The sequence below is a fragment of the Astatotilapia calliptera genome, chromosome 6 (assembly GCF_900246225.1).
Source record: "Astatotilapia calliptera chromosome 6, fAstCal1.2, whole genome shotgun sequence".
In the NCBI taxonomy this organism is placed as follows: Eukaryota; Metazoa; Chordata; class Actinopteri; order Cichliformes; family Cichlidae; genus Astatotilapia; species Astatotilapia calliptera.
In genome coordinates, this window is record NC_039307.1 from 37,292,073 (window position 1) to 37,319,089 (window position 27,017).

At 39.5% G+C, this 27,017-nt stretch overlaps 1 protein-coding gene across 1 annotated transcript; it reads right to left on the reverse strand.

The window, feature by feature from the left end:
• Positions 1-7,779: 7,779 nt before the first annotated feature.
• On the reverse strand, positions 7,780-13,538 carry LOC113024735 (homeobox protein OTX1 B-like). The gene is made up of 4 exons (XM_026172032.1): positions 13,244-13,538; positions 11,214-11,405; positions 9,821-9,972; positions 7,780-8,626 (listed from the first exon to the last, which is right to left on the reverse strand). Exons 2-4 carry the CDS (start codon positions 11,308-11,310, stop codon positions 7,835-7,837), a joined length of 1,041 nt encoding a protein of 346 aa, XP_026027817.1. The 5' UTR covers positions 11,311-11,405; positions 13,244-13,538; the 3' UTR covers positions 7,780-7,834.
• Between the last annotated feature and the right edge of the window lie 13,479 nt (positions 13,539-27,017).

Here is a 27,017-nt window from a genome sequence, read left to right on the forward strand (position 1 = left end):
ATTAACTTCGGAGAGTTTGCAAAAACAAAGTGTATAGCAGTAGTTAGCAACAGATCAGGCACTAACTCTGATTTCAGCCAACAGATATGACTTAGTGCTGCAAAAAAGGAACATGGCTGAAGTTTAAAGTGGATCAAAAGTCTCTCTAAAACATCAGTGTTTGTTTTTGCCTGGCTAAATTTAATCCTGGGTTCTTGTGTTGCACAAGCCTGTCTGTCAAAGCAGTGACAGCAGCAATGAAACCTGCATACACATGCTCTGACTTGTTACTGGTGCTCTAGAAACAAAACCATCCGGGAATGCTCAATTAATGAAACACTTTCATAGTGACTGAATAACAATACAATAGAAATTTGTGGACAAGAAACTGTTTCGTTTCAGAATGGTGTCACAGAGACTAACTGTTTTATTGGAAACAATGAAAAATAGTGTCTTCTGTTTCGTGACTACAGGTTTCAAACAATTTAAAGATGTTCACTATGATCTTCAATAGAAGGACTCTAATTGTTGCTTCTCTATTAACATAATATTTTTAGTGTTTTTGCATTAATATGTGATTTTTCTGTGTTGTTTTTATTTTTGTTATTCTCATAGCAGATATTTCCCAGGCTAGTCTTAGTCTGTTTTACTTGGTCTTTGTCTAACATTAAGACGACTTGGGATTTTTAAAATCCCGCAGGTTACCAGTGAAACTGTGTCATTTGTGGATGCTGTTGACATGGGATAAAATAAAAAAATTGCTGCTTAAAAAACACTTGTCAGGGTAAATTTTAGATAAGTACAGGGACACCAGGTACAGGAAATATCAGGTTGAAATGGCAGTTTCATTGAGTTTAAAAAACTACTATGATAAAGGTAATCTCGATTTATGATTGTCATCATAAGTCCTAGATTTTAAATGGAAAGATAAAATAAACAGCATTTTTGCATGTCACACTTCCTTAACTTCCCGATCACAGAGATTGAAATTGTTGCCACCAGTTTTAATACATTTTTCATTGTGAGAAATCAGATTTTATGCAAACCACAAATGCTTACACTTGTATCTTTTACCATTAGATGTTTTCTAAAGAATAATGATTAAATGAGCAGAGCTACTTCCAACCTGAGCCATAATAGTGACTTGTGACGTGAGACATTGCCTCTGGGAAAAAGAGAATGGGATTTTTACTTGTAGTGCCAAGGGTTGCTTAAATAGTGCTTCCCATTTTGAAACCCCCATTACTCCAGTCAATACAGCGCCAGTGACAGTTACAGTGGTTAATCATTGTTTATGGGTAAATGCTGCCCTTGTGTGTTTTGACCGCTACGATTATGCCATCTGTCATGTAAAAATCTTTCAAGATATTGGCCAGGTGTTGTTTCCATTCTGAGTGACGATTTTTGTCAAACAAAGTTTTTATTGTCATATGCTGTGTTTTCTCCAGAAGTCCTCATAATGTTTATTTCCAGGGACTAATGTCTGGAATGGTTCCTTTAGCCCCCTTTTATCTTCTTTTTCAACACACTCTAAAGCCTCATGAAGATTAGGCAAATTAGTTAGCTGCTATATCTGATTGCATATCACCATTTCCCACTGGATGTCCTTTTCTGCATAAAGGCCTGTACTTTGCAGTCGATCCTTCTGAGGATTTCTTCTGAACCTCAGTAGTATTTTGTTGAAGCACAAACGTTTTTGCTGTTGGAGGCTTTTAAAAATGGCAGAAAGCAGATGCAGATTCTTACTTACTTCTTTAACAGAGACCAAAATGACATCTACCATCAATGGGTGCATGTTTACAGTCAGATTATATGACAGGGTCGCAGTTGCATGTTTCAGTCTTGGAAGCGGTCACAGATCAAATGGAGGAGGCCAGCTTTTCCATTACTTGTGAAACAGACCAGGATCACAGCTCAGCAGAAACACATTCCTCTTTGCCACCCCAAGTCTCAACTTAATGGGGATTCCCTAGAAGGCAGAGACTGTCTTCTTTCTTTCTCTCTCCCTCTTTGCTCTTCTTTAAGTGTTAATCCTTGGGAAACTTCCATCCGTAGCGGCTCGTTTGAAGCAGGCCAGTGGCAATCTGCTAAGTACGGCCCCCAGTCATCAGAATCATTAGATTAGGCTTAGCCACGGTCCTGACAAAGAGATTTCCTATCGCCATTTGTTTCAAGGAGAGACCGTGCTTCAGCCAGCACAACCTTAGAACTGGGAGGCACTTGGAAAGAAAATGCATCAAACGTAGGAAACTGAAAACAAGACACACTCCATCTCTCTCTGATTTAGGGTATCGGTATTGGTGCAGCCTATGCTGTTTTCATGTTACAATAGGTTACTGCCCTGGAATTGTACAGATACACTTATTGAATTGGTTAGCGGTGAACTAATTAGTAATGTCCACACCTTACATACAGAATCACAAAGACAAAATGTTAACTTGTTACAAATGCATAGATAAACATTTACAAGGGGTTTTACAATGACATACAAGCTAAAAGATCAATGAAGCACTGATAGTATATATCAATAATAATATGCCTACACTGTCATATTATTAATGTAAGCATAAATGTCATAAATAACATGATGCCTCCATCCAAAGACTACAGAAACTTTTAGCTATGTCACTCATGCTGTCCCCACTCTCTCAAATTAATATTGAAAACAATTGATCTAAATCGTTACATTCAAAATGCATATGAAGTCTGTGTGTCCATGATGGTTAAGAGGACTTTAGTTATCGTATCATTCCATTTTGTCAGCCAGTAATAAAAATTCACACACAATTACTTTACTATTACAAATATGTTGTGAACAAGCAAACTGAAGTGCTTAAGAGAAGAAATTGAAAGACATTAAAAACTCATTCACACCCTGAAATTGTTCAAATGTTCATAGGTTTGATCATAAACGTCTTTAAGTTTGACTGAAGTTTATAAATCTCACCAACTTCCTGTGCAGCTAAGTTGCTGAAGAGAAATCACTTCAAAGAGTCTGCTTTTGTCTCATGCAGCATCTAATCTTCCCACTTTGAAGACAAACGTCATTGTCTTTTCCATTGGTGACAGCTCTGATAGGAACATTCATGTTGGTGGTGGAGGAAGTGGCGTTGTTAGTTGGTGTGTGTGGGACTAGATTGGCGTCTTAAACAGGTTAGAAGCCATTTTGTGCTGAAGGAGTCCCGGACATGTCAGGGCTCTTGACAGTCTGCGCTTGGGATTAGTGGGCCAGCAGTAAGGCAATCCCTAATCCCTCAGGGTAGTAATCTATTTACCCACCATGCTAAACGGATTTCCATATGAAACTATACACACAGAGATGCAGTCTGTAAATGTTCAAAATTATAACGTACTTGTTTTTTTTATCCACTTTTCCTTGATGTTTTTCTTCTTTTAGATTCTAACAGCATACAAAAACGTGGGGTAAACAAATTATCTGTTGCAGGAAAATTGAAACACAATTTTGCTTTTCTCTAGTTTCTCTACTTGAGAAAGAGAATTAATTCCTGAATTCAATAAATGTTTTCACAGATGAACACCTACCAAAGTATAGTACATGTTTGCTATAGGTGTCTCTTAGATGACATTTTGCCATGATTACACACAAACCCCACCACACATACACATTAATATTGTGATAGTGTATCTAACAATCAATGCACTATCATGACGTGCAGCAATAAATTTGGAGGAATGCAATCAAGGTAAATTTAGGAATAAGATAGAAATTTCCAGGACTTTACAGAGATGCTTCTGTTCGTATAGAGCTGGAGGAATCCTGACACTGGACTTGAATCCTAATACTAAGTACCATACATTTAATTCATATAAGAAAAAGAAGTGCAGCACTCAACAGCACTCTTTTTCTGCATGATAAAGAAATATGTCAGCAGGACTCTGTGAACAGAAAGATTTTGTTAATTCACAGAAAATTCATCTTCTGTAAGACTTATGAAAATAGACTTAAAAGACCAAAATTTATGCATTCCTTTACATTTTGGAGGAAATTTTGCTGGGCTGATTCCAGCCCCTGGGCCTTATGTTTGACACGCCTGACTTAATGATACTTATTATCACCCAGGCACAAAATGATGCAAATACAGTGTTCCTATAATCCTAGCTGACCTGAATGACACAACCATGGATAAGCAATTGGAGGGAGAGAGAAAAAAAATCAATCTAAAAAAATGGAAAATGTATAAACATATTTAATAATAATGGTTTGCTTATTTATAGTAACCGGTCGGGTTAATTAGTGTCTTTACACTGGCAGCAAATGTGAATGTGACTGTAGCTGGCTGTCAGTAGAGCGCAGCATTGTTTGACAGAGATTTCAGTGTTTAGTACCGTCCCCTCCACCAAGAAGGTTCTGGGTTTGTATAAACTGCTTGGTTTGTCAATGTTGCAAATACAGTATTGTGAATGTATGGTGTGAATGTGTACAGGTTTGTGAATGTGTGGGTAGAGTCTGCTTGTCTGTGTTCTCTCTTGGTACCCTCATTTCCTCCTAAATATATGCTTCGCAGGTTAATTACTGATTCTAAATTGTCTGTAGGTGTGAATGGTTCTCTGTGTTAGCCCTGTGATAAACTGGAGAGTGTCTTAGGTGTACGTTGCCTCTCACCCAGTGACAGCTGGGATACACTCCATCCTCCCTGTGTCATAAAATTGATGCTTTTTTTTTTTTTTTTTAAATGAAAGTGCTATTAATTTATAAAAACACCTGTTGGGTGGGCTTAAATTTTAAATCTGCACATAACTGATATGTTACTAAAACATATTAGCTGTGTGTAGCACTTGCTTATCTGACAACAATTCATATTATTTGACAGAGGTCTCAGTCTCTAGTAAAGACACGATGTAATAGTTTCTGTTTCTCGTCTTTGTGCTAACTTAGACAAAATGCATCGTGGACTCTGCAACTGACAAACAAACATAAAAACTGAAACATGAGTACGTGCTTATTTGTGTCTGAGGAATTTGAAAACATTTGCGTTCACCTGCACATTTAGCAAGATTTTTATAAAGACTGATCTCCTGTCATTAAGTCCAGGAAGTTGCTGTGTTGCTACCATCTCCTCTATGAATCATTTATTTTAAATCAACAAGACTCATGAGGAAACTTTAATATCCTTGAAAGTGCTGTTACATCAGGAAAAGTGAGGTGATCGCCTGTGAAGTCATTGTTTTCAGCAGCCTTCAGGAAAACTGAGAAGCTAAAAAGCAGAGTCACTTAGTCACTACAAGGATTCAGAAAGTAAATATTCATACCCTCAGGGAGCGGCCCACTGCACAATAAGGCATATGAAGCAGGCGTTCAGAGGGAAGTGTCCTTTCTCTAAATGAAACTGCATTTATTGGCTGAACATGGCCTGAAGATTAGTTTGTTCTAATGTGCTAAATCTCGGCTCATGTTTGCGTGAATCTGTGGTGCGTGCAGCTAAAGCCCAGCGGGATGCAGAGCGGGCAAACACACAGCACTGATGCCATGTTTACAAAAAGCTGTTTGTCCAGCTGTTGGACAGACACAGTGAGGAAGCGGGACGCCACTTAATTAAAATCGTGATTCGTCCCTTTTTCCCTTGGATCAAATAAGTTGTACATTACTGTCGACATGGCCAAACAAACAGCAGGGATGCCAGTGTACATGTTTGCTAACCTGCCCGGCTATGATCCCATCACTGCAGGGGGGAAGGAGGGGTTTGATTATTGACATGCTGTTTGGATATTTTCTTCTGGTTGCCAGAGATAACATTACAACTGAGTGCAAAGCTAATGCATGCAGCTGATAGTTCTTAAAATTAACGTGTATTTAGTTCAATGAAATATTAACTCTCTCTCTCTCTCTTTATATATACATACATATATACATATATATATATATATATATATATATATATATATTGAAGGATAAACCTGCGGGCGGTTTATCCTTCAAGCTCGGGTCCTCTACCAGCGGCCTGGGAGCTTGAGGGTCCTGCGCAGTATCTTAGCTGTTCCCAGGACTGCGCTCTTCTGGACAGAGATCTCCAATGTTATTCCCGGGATCTGCTGGAGCCACTTGCCTAGCTTGGGAGTCACCGCACCTAGTGCTCCGATTACCACGGGGACCACCGTTACCTTCACCCTCCACATCCTCTCGAGCTCTTCTCTGAGCCCTTGGTATTTCTCCAGCTTCTCGTGTTCCTTCTTCCTGATATTGCTGTCATTCGGAACCGCTACATCGATCACTACGGCCGTCTTCTTCTGTTTGTCTACCACCACTATGTCCGGTTGGTTAGCCACCACCATATATACACACACACACACACACACACACACACACACACACACACACACACACACACACACACATATATATATATATATATATATATATATGGTTGTATTAACATTCAGCCGCAGTATGTTTAGAGTGATAGATCTGCTGCTGTTGGTTTTAATCTTTTTAATCAGTCTCTTACTTAATCCCGTTCCTACCTGATTTACCTACTAGGTATATTTTGTTCTCAGGCATGCTCATTTTTTTTCATTGAATAAAGAGTTAGTGAATAGGATAGAAAATTCTCCAAGATGGTAATAGCTCACAAATTCAGATGAATTGAACTTTCTCATGGCTCACTCTGAAACATATTTTATCACTGACTCACTGAATGTCCTCGAGTTCCTCGTAGTTCTTTGTCAGGACTATGACCAAACTATGTAAAAAACGATGTAACAAATTACACACATTGTAATACATTTACAATGATCTTAAATTTAAATGCAACACCCCAGAGATTTACTTTCAGGGTGTTGCATTCATTTGCTGCTTCTATAATTCCATTATTTTTTCTATAAGGCATTTTTTAGGCATTTAGTCCATCTCCTGCTCATGGTGAAATGATTGGCCAAGTTTCCAGGTGCTAATATGTATAAATTAAATAGAATAAATGAAAAATAAAACACTTGGTGAAATCTTTCTGAAAAAAAAATAAATTTAAAGCAATATTTTTCAACCAAGCATAAAAAATGCCTTTTGGTGCCATAGCAACAACTTACACCATAAATAAAACAAGTAAAATGTTCAAACTGTTGTTCATGTGACCATATCTACACCTTTAAACCAGTTTAGCCAGTTTAGCCTGGTTTATTTTAAAACTAAGCTAGTTATTGTGTGATACTCTAAACTGCTGTTCACTAGCTAAAGTTGATGAGATTCATTCTTTATTTAGGAATAAAAGTTTCGTTAGACTGTTCATGTTTATACAAGACTTTATTATAAAGACACGAATGTACATCTCTCAAATTTCAATGCAATACTAACGTTGCGTGTCTAAATTCACATTTTTAATTTTCTTTCCTCTGCAGAGAACAAATAGCAGAATCTTTCACCTTACAAACAATTGCTGCAATTAAGTCTCCAAAATAAAATACCCACAGTTCCTCAACAAGAATCATGTTGGAAAATGATAGCAGCATCCTGTTTCAGATCTAAGAAAAGCCAACTCAAAAGTCCAGTGTATATTAATCTCAGAGAGGATGTGTTTATCTTCTGAAGAATGATCTGTGTGGCAATCCCAGACTGGACTATAACAAATGTTCCATTGAAGTTTCACTAATAAAGGCCTTCAAAAGGTATAGCGTCAGTTTGTCTTGAATCTTGGAGTAGAAAAATAATCCTGGATGAATCACTCCACTGAAAAGCACACAGTCAAAGTTGAGGCTTCAAATTATATTGATTGGCTCACAGTTAAACTTTTTTCCTTTTTCAAATGTCACTACTTTTACTTTAAAGGATCTCCAAAAATAAACCACCAACAACAAAAAAAAATACTTCTTTAAAAGCACAGAAGAGAAAACAAAATACAGGAAGTCACAGCACTTGGAAACGCCATGAGGCCTGGTCTTTATAGTCCAAACAGTCGGAGGCGTTGAAGTTGAGTTTCCAGGCTGAAGCTGCTGTCTGCTCTTTGTAATCCAGACAGTCTGTGGAGTTAAAGGCGAGGCTGGGTGCGCTGTATGCCTGGTGGTGGTGCGGTGGGTGGTGGTGATGATGGTGGTGTCCTGACGTCTGGCCAATGTGATGATGTGGGTGTCCTGACATGGAGCTGCTAGTCATTGGGCTGAGCTGGTGAGGGTGGTGCGGGTGGTGGTGGGAATGCATGGGTGCCAAGTATGAGCCGCACTCAACGCCACCAAAATAGGAACCTGATGCTGAAGCCGGGTATCCCTGGCTGTACGCTGCTGCTGTCTGGCTGTAGGAAACAGGATAGGACGACGTTCCACTTGTCGCAGATGATGACACAGAGCGCTGCATGCAGGACGCGCTGGTAGGGGCGGCAGGGTCAGGCAGAGTGGCCGGTGCTGGTGCTGGTGAGATAGGTGCCGGGCTCCAGATGGATGACACTGGAGCGGTGATGGAGGTAGATGTGCTAATAAGACCAGGTCCACTTAGACCAGAGGAGACAGATGAGGAAGAGGAGGCGGATGAAGAGGAAGAGGTGGAGGAGGAGCTGGACACTACTGGCGGAGTGAACTGACCGCTGCTCTCTGAACCAGTGCTCTCTCTGGTTGGAGATGACTTCTTCTTCAGTGGTTTTACCTTGGCACTGTTGCTGCTCTGCTGCTGCTGCCGACACTTGGCTCGTCTGTTCTTAAACCAGACCTGAGAAAGGAGAAGAGGTCAAAAGGTCATCGTCATGCATGCACCAGGTCAGAAATAACAAACTGTAAAACCTGGCTGAAATAGCATGAAGGAAACACTTGCTGTTGCTGTTTGTTATTATACTTCCTCATGTAATCCCACCTTACCTCTTGTACACACTTGCACAATAAATACATAAATTAATTAATTAATCTTTAGAATGTGTAAATATGGGATGTTTTTGGCACTAAAAATATTTCGAATGAAATGAATAAAAATTATGAAAACAAAAACAATTAAAAACAAATCTGTTTCTTACTCATTTTTTCAAACTTGCCAAAGATTTAAGGCATCTAACACTAAGATGTTTATGTAAATTACAAATTGTGGTGAATGCAATGTCCAGTGTTGATGATATTTTAAAAATACCTGATGCATGCCAGCGACATCTTTAACTTTAAACTTTTGTCTGGTGCCTCCTTCAGTAAGTGCTGTGGTGATGTATATAAGTGATGACATGCTTTAGAAAATATTTTGTAAAAAGTGGAAAATGCTGATAAATAAAAGTATTCTAAAATATTTTGATTTTTAAATGTAAATAAATTATCAGTTTTGAAACATTACATCTTGTAAGTCTGATACACTGCTTTCATAATGTTCAAAAGATTGCATTAAACTATATTAACTGCCTAAGAACTCTTTTTATCTCATTTTATTTTAATAAATCCTGTGATGGCGTTTATGGTCACAACTATACGATGAGTATATTAATGTAAAATGGTGTTCTATGACCTTGTGGTTTATAACATCAATTTAAAAAGCGTTTTTTAAATGCAAATCTCCATAAGAAAATCAACCACTGCAGCTGAAATAATAATACAGATATCTGGGCTTGTCATAGTGTCATATCCCAGATATGCTATAATCCCAGCAGAGGGCTGCTAAAGCCACCCATGGAAAACCTTTCAGAGCCTTCTTTAAAGAAAGCTCACCACATCAAAAGGTGGCCCTGCGTTCTGCCACAGCCCAGCCAAATCCTTCCCTTACACTAAAGACTTTTCTCACAATCATGCAGATGCCTGAGGTTTTAAAAAATCCATCGAAAGGTGCCACGAAATGTAAAACGACAACTTCGGTGCATGGAAGTGCCTTTTCTTGTCCTACATTTAAACATTTAAGTTCTAAACCAGGAAACAGGTTTTGTGTGTGGCTGACCTGCACTCTTGATTCCGGCAAGTTAATTTTCAGCGCCACCTCCTCCCTCATGAAGATATCCGGGTAACGGGTCTTGGCGAACAGCGACTCCAGAATGTCCAGCTGAGTCCTGGTGAAGGTGGTTCGCTCCCTGCGCTGCTTCCGCGGGTTGGCTGAAAACGAAGTGCTTGTTTAGTATTGGACTGAAGTCTATTGAATACCGTATAATACTAGTTTGCTCGTCCCAAATTACAAATTTCCAAACCTCGAGCATATCGCACCTTCATTAAGTCTTTTGCTTTTAATTTTTGGATGCAGAAGTTATATTCCTTTTTAAGATTAATTAAATCTTGACATATAAGCATTTCCTCCAATCGAGACAAAGGGGAGTGATAGTCCTGTATGAAATATCATATTAAGGTCTTGCGAAGTACTGCGAAATAAAGCAATGACAAAGTTCGGTCTTGAAGTTTCACTTTTGGATTTCAAAGTAATTTATCTAATAAGAACATTTACCAGATAACAGTGCTCCTTACAAATTCACCATCGAAATTCCAAAAATGTTAAAGGACGATAATATGACGCTTAGCAGGGATCTGTCACAATCATTACACTCACTGCTTAGCAGTACGAAAACGGAAAACAAACCAAACCTCCCATTAGCTTGAAGCAAAACACTTTTTAGGCTATGGCAATTTGGTTATTATTATAAGGATATTATTGGGAATAATTTGGCTGAAACTCATGCGGTAGTCTGCGTTAGGTTCTCACAGCTAACCAGCGTTAACACGGGCTTCAGGGGTCCGGGCCCACCCAGTAATGTCACTAGTAATACACTCGAACTATAAGTCTAATTATTACAGTCTGATAATGAAAAACTTAAACACTCATATCCCAGATATGCCACTGCATATCTGCCACTGCCACCCAGTTTATTCAGTTCACAGTATAGAGTCTCTGCAGCGATCGGGGTAACCAGCATGACTGAGGAGGACACTGAGCAGATGGGCCTGTGCAGGTCAGAGTCTTTGAAATTAAAAAGAGGTCTTTCATCAGTTTGTACAACTTGTTTTAAAGCACGGTTAAAGCTTGAAAACTGCTAAACAAATAGAAAAAAAGCGTGGAGGAATATTATGCGCGCGCTAGTCAGATGTTCTGGTGTCCTGGTGAGTTAACTAATCCACTTCTGCACTTAGAGAAAACGCCTCTCCTGCTTTGCTATAATCTGAGACTGATATTTATGGACTTTCTAACTGCGGCTCCATTTCTATGTTACAGGCGGCAAATGATAATTTTATAATGCTTTTTCATGGAATAGGAAGGTGAATCGATTCCCTCCCCGTCTCAGTATGTTGCATCTCCAGTTCACGTAGTCGTCAGTTTGGCACCGACCCTGCAGCTCACGGATCCTTACCGGGATATCCCACAGACGGGTGCAGCAGGTCCATGGCAGCTCCGCTCAGGCCCAGCCCGTTCATGCCGTACGGGGCCTGTTTGAGATAGGACATCATGCTAGAAGCAAGCGGGAGGAGAGACCGGAGTCTGGACGGAGAGGGCAGGTGTAGATCTCCCGGTTGTCGAGTGTTCAGCTCCCCTGTGTCCGGCTCTGGTTGTGAGACGCAGATGCGCGACAATTAATACTCATAATAAAAGAAACTTATTGAAAAGAGGTAATTTCGTAAGCTTATCACGTAAGTAAAAAAAAAAAAGGTGTTCGCTGAGAAATAAAACTCAAAAAACAAACACAAAAAAACAACCAACAAAAAACCACACACGCAGAAACGATGCAAAACTTGACTTTGGGGAGAAGCCTGTCAATAATAATAACAACCCCAAACATTAATCACAGCCTTTAACACTCTGAAAACACGAAAAACACAAATACAATTTCATGCTGTTAGAAAAAGTATAACAATATTGATCGTCAATTTAAACATTTGATTTTTTATATTTTTATTTTATATTTGGGGCGTTTAAAATCATTTTAGCCCATGAATGTTAATGTATTATGAACAATAATAATCACTGGAAACCAAATTACCCACCAAGAAGCTTTAAAGGAAAACACAAACCATATACCATATGAACCTTTTCACATATTTGTGCTGGGGAAACCCCCCAACTCTAGCAGTAAAATAAACTGGAACAAAGTGTTACAAAACGCCTGAACTTTGCCCGTGTTGGAAGACAACATCAGTTTAGAGACACCCCCCCCCCCCCCCCCCCCACGCGCCCCAAAAAATGCTTACGGGGAAACTGAATTCTTTTTTCTCATAAAGAAAACCTCAAACTCCCGCTAAACTATTAATCTAGTAATCACATTTTTGACTTTTCTTAAACATCCACCAGGATGTTTTAACAGCCCTGTTATCACTCAGATCTTCATTATGATTTCATTAATTCAATAGATCAATAAAATCGATCTGCAGCAACGTAGGTTTGCGTCAGTCCAAATGAACTTTTTTCTCAAGCAGACGTCTTTGCAAGTATCAGAGTCTTAAGTAGTTGCTCACTAGATCTTAATATTATAAATTAAAAAAAGAAGTATTTGCTATTCCTGTTCTAGCTCATATTTTATTATTTCTTTTGTATTTCTCCAGCAGTTCTTCTGAAAAAAAAAAAGAATGCGCAAAATGGCACACGTAATCATCGGACACATGTAACATTACTGCTTTTCGCTGAAAATGAGTTCAAATAAGTAACATAACCTAAACTGGGGTAAGAAAATATAACAATAAAGACATGATAACATACAGAAAGCTTCCATATCTAAATTTACAGGGAATATCCATCATGTTGGATTTGATTCATTTATCCTTTTCTGTAAAACTCGAGTCTACATTAGTGTGGGGCTAAATATTGGCTCAGAATTTCCAAAATCCACTGGGGTCCGTTTGGCAGCACCTGGAAGGTGCCGCGGGCCTCCTGTTGGATCTGAACTGAGGCCTCAAGCGCCAAATAAAGCCCGACTTATTTCCATAACCACAGGAAGCAGACAAACCGCGCAATGTAAATGCTAAACTTGTGTGCAAATGAACTCCATTACAATTTAGATTAGGTCAACAGTGCGACAATTAGCAGAGTGCCCTTATCAGGAAAGTAACTGGTAGGCTGCGGGCTGAAAGTCCACCGACAGAATAGAAAGTAAGACCCCCCCCCCCCCCCTCAAAAAAAACAAAAACAAAAAACAAAACAACTTTTAGCTGGAGCGATTGATACGTTTAAAAGTTTTGTGTTGTTAAAGTTGTGAAATATGTCATTGATAAATAATTATATTTTTTGATTGACTGACTTGTTTTTAAACATTGCCTTTTAAAGCTAGTTTTCGTTGATAAAACGATTACATATTCAAAAAGGAAAAAGAAAGACACGTTCACAAGCGAAGAGAAAAAGAAAAATAGATCATTAAGAACAATTAAAATTAGGAACACATTTCAGTCTCACCTTCTTCGGGCTCCTTATTTTAAAATTCCCTTTAAGTGTCAAAACAGTAAGATCCAAAGTTCAAGAAAAATATCCTCATGAAGCGCAATTTTTTTTGTTATTTGGCAGAGGTAAGAAAAAAGGTTCGGAAGCTCCACGTGAAAACCACACCTGTCTTCGATCTGTTAAACAAATGCGTACGGAGAAATGAACAAAAACTAAAAAATAGGCCTTATTTCTCTCTTCCGCGAGCGTTTTGTCTCCAGCCGACGCTGACGGATGGAGATTAATGAACGTCTCTAGGGCCCTAGCTTCTATGAGCCCAGAAAGCACACGGGCCTTCTTTCTGCGAGCCAATCACGGCACTCTGCGCCTATACAAGCCACGACAGCGACCAACCAGCCCCCGAGTTTGACACCGAAAAGCCCGCCCCTTGCGAATCTAAGTCACATCACGTGACATGAGTGAAAAGTTCAGGTCAGAAAGTTGGAGAGTGGTTCGGCTGCCATTACAGCGAGAAAACCACGATTCAGGTGCAAAACCTGAGATGGAACCTTGATACAATTAAAGAAACATTTATAACAAATAATGTTAACATTCATTAAATTAAACGCTAGCTTTAATCTGGCTTTGAAGAGTAACGAAAAACATTGATATTTATTAGGCGTAGTGTTTTGAGTGTTAAGTCATTTCCAATATGGTTTCACACTTAGGTCGCATTAATATTTACTTCAAAGAATTTCCATCAGATAATAAAAATGGCAGAGCTTTTAAAAACAGTTAAACGAAAGAAAACACAAATAAACAAACTATTAACTATCACATTAGAAAAAAACATTGTAGTGTTTCATTTAAGGTGCAATAATAGAAAAAAATAAACCTGTTTTATTCCGAGTTAATCACAAGCATATCTCAAACAACCTTGTTCTTCTATTGACAACACATCAAGTAAATAACCAAATAATCTATGTTAATGGAGAAAGTCTGCCTTGTGGCCTTGAGGAAAAAAAATGAATAATAATCAAAAAGAATAAAATCGGTATGTTGTTTGGGTAAATGAGTATGAACAAGTTTGTAATCTATCTCATCGCTTTCCCCCGGAAATTGGCTGTTGACGAAGGTGACAAAGCCAGGGATTGATCACTAGTATCAAGATATCAAATGGACGGAATCATTGTTGTGGAGGGTTTTTGTGGGTCTAATCCCAAATTGCAGGAGTATTTTCTTAATACTAAACCCGTAAATCCAGGGATCAAGCAGCTTGAAGAGGTTTGTGTGTGTGTGTGTGTGTTGGAGGTGGGGGTTAAGTTTGGAGAGGCTCTCATCTGTGGTGTTGGTGCTTATTAAAAGCAAGATGCATAAAACCCCAGGTTATCAGAAAGCATGGAGGAGGCTTTGGCTAGGTTGCTGCACATTTTCCCACCTTGTATATGAAAATCTCACATAGAACCTTCCATGCAGGCAGGGCAGAAACCCCCTAAAATCTTCAGTGTGCAGAGAAGATTTTAGGGGGAGAACACGTGATCCTGGATAACTAAAAGACACTATCTGCTATGACTGTGATTTTCCTCAGTTCTTGCCCAGCTGGGACTTTCAGGTAAGCAATACTAAAACTTGATAATACTGAAAAATTGCCTCAGTAAGAGGCAAAACTGTATAAAAATCTTCTAATCTGATGCATTGTCTTAGGTGATGTAAATTTAGGATTGTTTCTCTAACAGTGCATTATTTCCCCAAGACTGTGTCATGTGATAATCTGTAGAAAACTGCTGTGGTAAGTGTGAGTGATCTAGTTCTTACTGAGCTTTGGGTCTTTGAACTGTTTTCTTACGCTACAGGAAATGAGTCTGTACAGCTGATCTGCAGTTTGTCTTTCATATATTTTTCTGGAAATTTCTCAGTATGATGAGAATGTGATTATGTAACACCTCCTCAGGACAATTACATTGAGGAGATGCTACTACAAGAAATGTTTTACATGTACTGACCTATATTGAATTTTCAAAATATCATGTAACTGTCCTTTTTGGATGTGTTATAGACTCTTTTACCAGACAAAGGTATTTTGAGTTTAATTAATTTTTTTCCCCAAAAACAGACAGCACACAGTAAACAAAGATAAATTTGACTGAGAGCATCATTAGTATTTTTCCCAGACATATTACAGAAAAATATGATTTATTTCATCAGCACAATGATGTGGAAAAATCATATGAAAATCTGATATCGTGATGGCTCAAGCTCAAGAGACCATCTGCAGTTAACACAGCGATTTTATACTGTGAAGTACACAGTTTAAAAAAATCTTTTAAAATTATCTGTTATATTTAAAAGCAGTCAAGCCTTTTTTTTTTACATTTTACATATATATTTTTTTAATATCAGAAAAGACTACCAATAAATTTAAACATATTTTTGCAATATTCATTTATAGATCATGTCATTTAGGCACACAGTTTGTATGATACCACAACCCTAAATCTGATAAGAATAGAATAGAATAGAAAAGCTGTTACTGTCACTGTTACAAGAACAATAAAAGGCAGTTTGGCATCTCTCCGTGTGAAATACACAATAGCGTAAGTAAGTATTTACATAACAACACAGATAGATTTACATTTACACAAGAAAGACATGTACAACTTATTCATACACCTGCATACATACACATACATACATGTATATATACATGCATATATGCATGCGTGTGTACATACTTCCGCATACATGCTTACACACACACACACACACACACACACACACACACACACACACACACACACACACACACACACATACATATATATATATATATATATATATATATATATATATATATATATATATATATATATATATATATATATATACACACACACACATATACATATACATACATGCCATCTGAGGAGCAGGTGCATTGAGAGGTGCAGTGTGTGATCAGTGATATTGCACCTCGAGTGAGGGGGCTGTTGCTACGGTTATAATAAATACCGTTTGGTGATTACCTTTTAATCTCTTTGGTTATGTGCATATGTAACAGAGAGAATACACATTTTATGATCACCAAATGGGCGTGCACAGGTATGAAAAGATTTATCTGTTTAGAGGTGTCCATCTGTCAAGTTGGACACTGTCACTCTAAGATATACTTTCGTTAGCCATGTATGTGTCAACATTTCTTTTCAGGCCATCGGCATCTCAAGAGTTTTAGATTTCATGTATTTCAAAGATTTAACTTGTAGTTTCCAAAAAGTGCACTGAAAGAGGACCCGTGCCCAGGGACATCTATCTTTTTTCTATTTTTTTCAAACTAAAGTTTTTTTAAAATCTGTAAATCAAAACCAGAATTTCAAAATGTAAACAGGGAGGGAAATGTTTAAACACGTTGTCCAGAGTTTTAAACAAATAGAGAAACATGCTCTGCTTGATTAAAGAAAATGCAACATAGTGGACTGATTAAAGTCTGAAGTTAAACCTTTCGATTCATTAACCCATTTCCATTATGCAAGTAAAAGAAATCCTGAGAAATCTGGTAATGTGCACTTTATCAACACTGTTAACCCCCTAAGGTTTTGTCAAGTATAAGTCTGTGTGACTAAATCACTAAATTTTAGGGAAATTCTGAAACTAGGTTTGAAATATTCTTTTGATTTTATGTTAATAGATTAAGCCTCAGTGCTAAAGGATGCCTTGCTCATATCTCTATTACACACGCTAATTCTGGCAAATGGAAAGGCAATGCGTTGGTTAACATGCCTTTTAAAAAGTCAACCCAAAGCATGAGCAGTATAGACCCATCTATATACAGGAGGCAGTCAGGGTGGATCCCCGAGTGCCTCCTGTTGAAACCTGTGTAGTTTCCATGAAAGTGTGTTCTCTGTTAATACTCTGTTAATTCCCCCTTAAGAAACCGTGCTCTCCAGAAAGTGTCCTTTCTCACACTCTGACGGTACTGCTACGAATCCACCCAGGTGTTGGACTGACAGAAGGCAGAAACCTGAAATGAAACATGTCTCGTTATTCAGTGTCAGGTACAGAACAGACAGCAGCGAACACTGACAGAGACAAAGTGAAGAGCAGTGAGTGAGGAGTATGTAGCTGTCAATCACTGGCCCCTATGGCCACACCCCTCTCATTAAGAAGGCAAACAATGAAGATAGAGGGAGGGTGTGGTGGGGTGGTGGGGTTTACAAGCAGGGAGAAATCAGACACCAGGGCCACAAAACCAACTGACCCCATCCAGTACCCATCACCCCCTGAAACACAGAGAGGGATATGTATGGAGGGAATGACTTGGATGTGTGCATGTGTATATTGTGTGTGTGGGTGAGTGGTGGGATGGGGGGTAGACTTCCAATCCTTTTAGGATTATGCCCCCTCCAACTCCACACCCCCTTTGGCTCTGTTCTTCGCTCTTTCACTCTACTGCCCCTCGGGCAATCACCTTAAAACTTGCATAGCCAGCACTCATTCAGATGTCTCTAACAATGTGTAGCAGTGGTAACCATGTGAATGCTGGCAAGGCATGCAGGAATGCACAAATTCAGTTCCCTGTAACCCTCCCTGTAAACGGATTTTAAAAAAAAACATACTGAAGGTGATGAAGCATTTCCCAGGAATGGTTATTTTAAAATGGTTATTACCTTAAAGTACTTCTCTGTTTGAAAGAGAAATAAGATGTGTGTACTGCATGTGATCTTTGCAGTGCAAAAGTTACAGTTCTTGAAAAAGGTTTGGGTCATTAAAAAAATATCCCCTGCTTCCCCCCCCCTATAAAAGCACCTTTGATTTGATTTAATGAAAAAAAAAAGTTCGTTCATCATAATTTTCTTTCTTTTGAATTTCTTTGATTTTATTGTTTAAATCAGTCCCATCCAATCAGAATGTGGCAAACTAGCATAATTTCTTATTTCCCCCTCACCAGTTTTATTAGTAAATTCAAAGTATTGCATAAAACATTTACATTGTATTTATAAAGCACCAAATCACAACAACAGTCGCCTCAAAGTACTTAATATATATTGTAAGGTTAAGACCCTACAATAATATAGAGAAACCCCAGCAATCAGATGACCACTTATGAGCAAGTACTTTCGCCACAGTGGGAAGGAAAAACTCCCTTTTAACAGGAAGAAACCTCCAGCAGAACTAGGCTCAGGAAGGGGCGGGGCCATCTGCAGTGAGCTGTTTGGGGAGACGGGAGGGAGACAGGAAATACGTCATTTTCAATTCTGGATGCCAACAAAGGGTCAGAATTACACTGCATGCTAACAGTTGGAACAATAAATTTTTTTCAAAGTCTGCACTGCAAAAACCTAATTGTTTTTCAGTTTTCATATGAATAATAATGCTTGAGTTAAGCTGCCCAAAAAGTTGATTCTGTTCAGCTGGATGTAACGTTTTTCATTGGGAGAAACGTCATCGCTCATCCGACTAACTTCTTCAGTCTCAGCTGACTGGAGGTTTCCTCAACATTATAAACAGTACATTTGCTTACTGATCGAAATTAGCACCACTTACGAACAATGGGCTGTAAGGTCAGTTTTATGATCGTTAATATGCAAATTCACATGACCATTGATTAACAACCACTGATCAAAGAACATTGATCAGTGACAACTGATCAATGGTCATGAGTACCATTCACAGAGAGTTGGGGAATGGTTGCAATCACAGCATTGTAAGATGGTGAAAGATGTACCCTTAGGCCCCCTCCTCGATTCAGAGATGGTCTTTTCCCTTGTCCAGGATGTGTACAGCCTCATCATTGAAAGAGTGTCCACTTGTCTGTAGGTGTAAATAGACTGTGGAGTCCTGACCTAATGAGTTAGCTCTTCTGTTTTGTGCTATCTGCTTAACCAGAGGTTGTTTGGTTTCCCTGGATGTATAAATCATAGCAATTAGAGATTTGACTTTCACCCAGGTGTTTGCCACATACAGTGGCTTGCAAAAGTATTCGGCCCCCTTGAACTTTTCCACATTTTGTCACATTACAGCCACAAACATGAATCAATTTTATTGGAATTCCACGTGAAAGACCAACACAAAGTGGTGCACACGTGAGAAGTGGAACGAAAATCATACATGATTCCAAACATGTTTTACAAATAAATAACTGAAAAGTGGCGTGTGCGTAATTATTCAGCCCCCTGAGTCAATACTTTGTAGAACCACCTTTTGCTGCAATTACAGCTGCCAGTCTTTTAGGGTATGACTCTACCAGCTTTGCACATCTACAGACTGAAATCTTTGCCCATTCTTCTTTGAAAAACAGCTCCAGCTCAGTCAGATTAGATGGACAGCGTTTGTGAACAGCAGTTTTCAGATCTTGCCACAGATTCTCGATTGGATTTAGATCTGGACTTTGACTGGGCCGTTCTAACACATAGATATGTTTTGTTTTAAACCACTCCATTGTTGCCCTGGCTTTATGTTCAGGGTCGTTGTCCTGCTGGAAGGTGAACCTCCGCCCCAGTCTCAAGTCTTTTGCAGACTCCAAGAGGTTTTCTTCCACGATTGCCCTGTATTTGGCTCCATCCATCTTCCCATCAACTCTGACCAGCTTAATAATAATAATAATGGATTGCATTTATATAGTGCTTTTCGGGACCCCTCAAAGCGCTTTACAATACCACTATTCATTCACTCTCACATTCATACACTGGTGGAGGCAGCTACAGTTGTAGCTTCCCTGTCCCTGCTGAAGAGAAGCACCCCAGAGCATGATGCTGCCACCACCATATCTGACAGTGGGGATGGTGTGTTCAGAGTGATGTGCAGTGTTAGTTTTCCGCCACACATAGCGTTTTGCATTTTGGGCAAAAAGTTCCATGTTGGTCTCATCTGACCAGAGCACCTTCTTCCACATTTAGGCCACGGTTCCTGGGTTGCTCTGTTAAGTTGTTACTTATTTTGATTTCCCCTTGTGACCTTTACCCTCTGTGTGCCCCTCTGTATCTGTGAGCCCTCATCTCCCCTTCTTGTGTTTCATTCAATGTTTTCCCCAGCCCGTTATGTCTGTGCTCTCTCTCTCTCTCCTTCTGTCTGAACCTCTGTGTACTTCCTGTTTTACTTTGACAGTCTCTCATCAGTATGCATCATGTTGTGTTCACTCCTGCCCTGTCTTGTTACGATTATCTGCGTCAGCTGTGTTCCCCGTGTGCTCCCACTTCCCTCCTTAACCCTCTGTGGATTTACGTCCGCGTCTCCCTCAGTTCGGTGTCGCGTTCTCCCTCATGACTGTGTGTGATTCTCCTTGTGTTTTCTGGTGAGCTTTATATTTAGTTTTTCCCAGTTTAGTTTTCTATAACTTGTGAGGTGCTTTTCCAGCAATAAAGCTGTGCTTTTTGAGTTTATCCCCCGTGTCCCCGTGAGTTTGCGTTTGGGTCCAATTCCTGCCTGCCACACAGCCGAAACCATGACACTTAAACAACCTCTGAGGCCGTCACAGAGCAGCTGTATTTGTACTGACATTAGATTACACACAGGTGCACTCTATTTAGTCATTAGCACTCATCAGGCAATGTCTATGGGCAACTGACTGCACTCAGAACAAAGGGGGCTGAATAATTATGCACACGCCACTTTTCAGTTATTTATTTGTAAAAAATGTTTGGAATCATGTATGATTTTCGTTCCACTTCTCACGTGTGCACCACTTTATGTTGGTCTTTCACGTGGAATTCCAATAAAATCGATTCATGTTTGTGGTTGTAATGTGACAAAATGTGGGAAAGTTCAAGGGGTTGAATACTTTTGCAAGCCACTGTACCTGAACCGATGACTTATTGGTGCTCCAGGGTTGGAGCACAGAGTCCTCTTTTCCACTTCTTACATTTATAAGTTGGCCAGAATAAGTGAAACTGGGGAAACCATGGCACACCCATGTTTCTGCCTGTAGTACCAACCCTTGTATGTGAAATATGCAGAATCAAGACACAGTTCCAAGAGCAAACACACTTCGTGGGTGCTGAGGGTGGTTCTGTTGCTGAGGTTGGGGTTGTCTTGTAATTTCTTACGAACTACTTAAACTGCTTCACTGACTGGAACACAAGTAAAGAGAACATCGCATGAGGCCATTGTTTCATCTGCCTCCCTAACGGCATCTCTCATTTTCTCAAAAAAATCCAAAGTGTTCTGGATTTGGTGTTTAAAGCTGCCTACCAACAGATTGATAATTACAGACAATTGTTCAATCCGGACAATCCAGATGGATGATAATGTTGTCGTCATTATTAAGCAATGTGAATGCCTTTCTCTCCTCCATGCTGATGTTGGATGCTGGGGACTTTGCATTGCTTAGACAGGCCAAATCTTTCGTCCATAGTTGGTCTGCATTGCTGAAAACTAAGCTGTTTTTTTAATTTTTTTTTAAATTTACAGTTATAAAAGGGTGTAAAAGAGTGTATTTATTTATTTAATTATTTGTTAAAAAACCCTAACCAACCTAGCAACTGACCAAACAAACAAAAAACCCCTGAATAAACCAGCTAGTATTGGTGCTTAAAACCAAATCCCAAATAGTTTTCCTTTGAAGGTCCTCATTAGACCCTTAACAGAGGAAACATAATTGTTTCAGGGCACTTTCATGGGTTGTTTTGAATGTTAGAAACAAATCAATAACTTGATTTTTCAGTTGGAACATTTGTCAGTTCTGACACATCACAGCACAACAGCACAAAATGGGGACATTCATGCGGCGATCTGGAACCTTTGTATGATTATCAGATAAGTATAAATGAGCAACATGTCTTCTCATGGTCCTAGATGTTGGATTAAGGGTTTTTGAATACTTGGTTTCAAATACTTGTTTAAGTATTTTCTGCTTGATTCTCAAGTTAGTTATTGTTCATATCTTTATCTTCTTGCATTTCCTTAGTGCTTTCAATTTCAATTTCAATTTCTATCTTCCTCATTACCGTTTTATGTTCACTCATTTTCAGTATTCATAGTTATTTCCTGTTTTACTTTGGTAATAATAGTCATCTATATATTGTCTTTGGATTGACTGATTAGCTGCTCACTGTATAACTGTTTGGAAAAGAGCCGTCTAAAATGTGAATTTACACCTTCCCAAACAACTGCTGATCTTATGCACATGACACTCCCACCCTGTCCTTAGTGTACACGAAAAAGGGAACTGCCATTTGTCCTTATCTTGTAGTCCAGTCAACTAGAAGCAGTGAGAGAGTTTGCTCTATCATCAGGGCTGGGCATTTGATAGGATTCTGGCACTACAGCTAATCAATCTGCAGCACAGAGCTGCCAGGAGATGTGTAACAAAGCTCAAAGAACCTCACAAATGGTCCAGTCCTGGGGATTAGCCTCTGCACAGGATTAAATATTGATTTTGAACGTCTAAAAAAGCTTATTGTATAAAACTGCAGCAGACTACAAAAGTAGCGGACTCTATTCATGAATCTGTCTTTCAGAGAGGAGCATGAACTTTCAAATACAGAGACCCGGAGCATGAATTAAAACAGAAATAAATGGAGGAGAAATCAATGGCAGGGATGAACTATGGTGGCACATTGTTAACTGGGGAATCATAAGTCTCCCTCACTTCTTCATGTTGGAGGTGAGAGGGTGGTATATTTGCTTCTTCTGATTGTGATGACTACTTTATTGTAAATCCTAAAACTTTCTCACGTTATTTTTGATGATGGGCCGTTTCTATGGGAGTTCTAGTTTGTAACTCAAGTACAGCTGAACAATTTAATGGTTTTATGAATGATTAAAATATGTATGAAGTCCAGGGTGTACCCTGCCTCTCATCCTATGACAGCTGGAATAGGCTCCAGGACCCTATGACCTTGAATTGGATAAGTGGAAGGAAACTGATAAATGGCTGGAAGTACTGAAGTAAATAGGCCTTTATTGGAAATGATTACGTGATTAAAAAAGCAAAATAGCAGCTTTTTTCAGTGATTGTGTGAATGTGTGCGTGAATGGGTGGATGACTGGATGTGTAAAGCGCTTTGGGGTCCTTAGGGACTAGTAAAGCGTTATACAAATACAGGCCATTTACCATTGTGAAAACATGTTGCAAAAAATTAGATGGAAGGTGAGTCAGTTTAGTTCACACGGTGAGAAAGCAACTATGTGGTACACAACTGACGTTCTACTAGCAGCCTGGGTTTAGGGAGCGTGGGTAAAGCCTGGTTCTGCCAGAGGTTTCTTCCTGTTAAAATGAATTTTTCCTTCCCACTGTTGCCAATTGCTTGCTCAAATTGGTCATTGAGTATTATTGTGGGGTCTTCACAATGAAAAGCATCATGAAGGGACTATTCATGTGATATATATATATATATATATTAGGGGTGCAACGATACACAAAATTCACGGTTTGGTTCGGTTCGATACTTTGGTGTCACGGTTCGATATTTTTTCGATACAAAAAAATGTTCTTGCATTTTTAATTTGTCATTTATTAAAATTATAAATATATATTTTAACTCAAAAGTACAGTTTTTAAATTTAACCCTAACCCTTGTGCGTGTTTTTTATTTTGACAGCGAATGCGCACCTGCGGACCACTTATGTGCAGCCCTGGTTATTTAGCTCGTCATATCGCAGCCACAGAAATTCTTTTGTCCATGAAACCATAAAGCTGCACTTTCTTTTTGCCTTATAGTCTGATTTGTCATAACTTCTCCGTTTTGTGGTAAGCTTTTCTTTGGCTGTCACTTCTTCACCCCGACCTGTCTTATTTGGCTCAGCAGAACTAAAATATATATCCTGCTGCTTTTACACACGGACTCACATAAGCTCAGCGATTCTCTGCGCGATCAACCTCTCACATGTTTAAGCTTGCTGCGGGAGATTTCACTTGTCATGTTTGCATAGTAAGCTAACGATTAATAAGACGATGTCAGAGGAATTGGTGCACAAATTATCATCACTCACAGATCAGTGCTGTCGCTCTCTATACACAGTTCGCACGATTGCAAAGTGAAAGCAAAAAAAACAAGCGCAAATTCAAACGCGACTTCAATATGTCACATATTGACAGTGGCTCACCGATGCCAATGACATAATTACCCAGCTACATTTCCGAAAGAATGCAAAAGCATTGACATATATTTTACCTACAATAGCCCGACGGGCAGGGAAGAGATAGATTTTGGTAGCCCGACTGAAAAAAATCGCTAGCCCCGGGACGTCGGGCTAGCGATATTGCAAGCCCTGTATCTGATTGAGGAATCACTCATCTTTGGAAAAGAGAGTTTATTACAGAGAAATGTCTCTTTCCAAAATAAAAGCTATACTATCCGCTTCTTCTGGGCTATATTCTCAGCAGCATAAGGAGAATCATGTGCTAACAGCTGTCTAAATGACTCGGCTAAAGTTAGTAGCATGCTTGTTGTTTTTGTCTTTGCACTAGGATGATGTCGGCGTAAACGTGCAGTCATATTCGTTGTGTTCCCACTAGTGCTTTCAGGTTAATCTCGTTGAAATGACCTTAACGCCACAACACGGCAAATCTCCGTTAACGAGCTACCGCCGATCTCTCCGTGCATGGGGCTAGACGGCCAACACGTTAACGAGCTAACTGCGCTAACACACTAGTTCACACCAATGTAATTGAGCATTGCACGGCACATCCAACATACTGTTTTACTTTAGTCCATGACTCGCTTACCTTCAGGGTCATACGTCACATGAAAACCAAAATAATTCCAAACGCCAGATCTGAATGAGGTTCAATTTGCCTGTTGCAAGGAGAGCTTAACTTCTGTCTCGCTAGCTTGCCCTGTGCTCTTCCTTCTGACTATGCTGTCTGTGTGGAGCGCTCAGTGGATCTGCGCTGGAAAGTGCAGCCTAGGCGGAGTAGTCGAACACAGATTCACTGAGCGCTCAACACAGACAGCATCGTCAGAAGGAAAATTGATAAAATAAATTACAAATGTTGTATTGTTCGATACATATGCATACCGAACCGAAAGCACTGTATCGAACGGTTCAATATCGATACGAATATCGTTGCACCCCTAATATATACATATATATATAGTCTAGCCTAGGACCCTTACTGGATACAGACGCCCCAGGCGGAAATTGAACTTGCGCTCCTCTGCTCCAAGGGCATGTAGTCTAACCACTACGCTATCCAGCTGCTATTCAGAGTGCTAGGTGCAGTGAGTCCCAAGCTAGGCGAGTGGCTCCAGCAGATCCCGGGAACAACATCGGAGATCTCTGTCCAGAAGAGCGCAGTCCTGGGAACAGCTAAGATACTGTGCAGGACCCTCAAGCTCCCAGAAGGAGAAGGAAAGTAGTGGGGCAGTCTACAGCGTGGATATTCAATTCAATTCAATTTTATTTATATAGCGCCAAATCACAACAACAGTCTTTAGAATAAAGGCGCCTTTATATTGTTAGGTAGACCCTACAATAAAATATACAGAGAAAAAACCCAACAATCATATGATCAAACCTTATGAGCAAGCACTTTGGCGACAGTGGGAAGGAAAAGGATGCATCAGTCACGGCCATCTGCCGTGACTGGTTGAGAGACCCAGAGATTACTAACAAGTGTGATTCAGCAGAGAGGTCTATCAACACATGTTGAGTGAGAAAGGCGACTGAAAAGGAAATACTCAATGCATCATGGGAATCCCCCAGCAGTCTACACCTATTGCAGCATAAATAAGCGAGGATTCAGGGTCACCTGGTCCAGCCCTAACTATATGCTTTAGCAAAAAGGAAAGTTTTAAGCCTAATCTTGAAAGTAGAGATAGTGTCTGTCTCCTGAATCCAAACTGGAAGCTGGTTCCACAGAAGAGGGGCCTGAAAACTGAAGGCTCTGCCTCCCATTCTACTTTTAAATACTCTAGGAACAACAAGTAGGCCTGCAGAGCGAGAGCGAAGTGCTCTAATAGGGTGATATGGTACTACAAGGTCATTAAGATAAGATGGGGCCTGATTATTTAAGACCTTGTATGTGAGGAGCAGGATTTTGAATTCAATTCTGGATTTAACAGGAAGCCAATGAAGGGAAGCCAATACAGGAGAAATATGCTCTCTCTTTCTAGTCCCTGTCAGTACTCTTGCTGCAGCATTATGGATTAGTTGAAGGCTTTTCAGTGAGTTTTTAGGACATCCTGATAATAATGAATTACAGCCGTCCAGCCTGGAAGTAATAAATGCATGAACTAGTTTTTCAGCGTCACTCTGAGACAGGATATTTCTAATTTTAGAGATGTTGCGCAAATGGAAGAAAGCAGTCTTACATATTTGTTTAATATGTGCACTGAAGGACATGTCCTGGTCAAAAATGACTCCAAGGTTCCTCACAGCGTTACTGGAGGCCAAGGTAATGCCATCCAGAGTAAGAATCTGGTTAGATACCATATTTCTAAGATTTTCAGGGCCGAGTACAATAACCATAGTTTTGTCTGAATTAAGAAGCAGAAAGTTAGAGGACATCCAGGTCTTTATGTCTTTAAGACATTCCTGCAGTTCAACTAATTGTTGTGTGTTATCTGGATTCATGGACAGATAGAGCTGGGTGTCATCTGCATAGCAGTGAAAATGTATGCTATGTCTTCTAATGATGCTGCCTAAGGGAAGCACGTATAATGTGAAAAGAACTGGTCCTAGCACTGAACCTTGTGGAACTCCATAATTAACCTCGGTGTGTGAAGAGGAGGATATTACTTTGATTTTTTTACCGCAGAAAAGGATGAGAGCATGATGGTAAAGTGGAGGCTGCTCCAGGACAGTAACAATTATGCTGATAATACAACTTCGGGTCCTTGCAAGCACCTGCGAAGACAGCATGCTAATGCTAAGC

Bases quoted from the DNA above. Each gene is read 5' to 3' on its own strand.
- LOC113024735 (XM_026172032.1), bottom strand. From the start codon at position 11,310: ATGATGTCCTATCTCAAACAGGCCCCGTACGGCATGAACGGGCTGGGC. The intron at 9,973-11,213 runs GTAAGGATCCGT...CTTCGTTTTCAG, and splicing joins CCCGTCTGTGGGATATCCCG to CCAACCCGCGGAAGCAGCGC. The intron at 8,627-9,820 runs GTCAGCCACACA...CTCCTTTCTCAG, and splicing joins TGCCGGAATCAAGAGTGCAG to GTCTGGTTTAAGAACAGACG.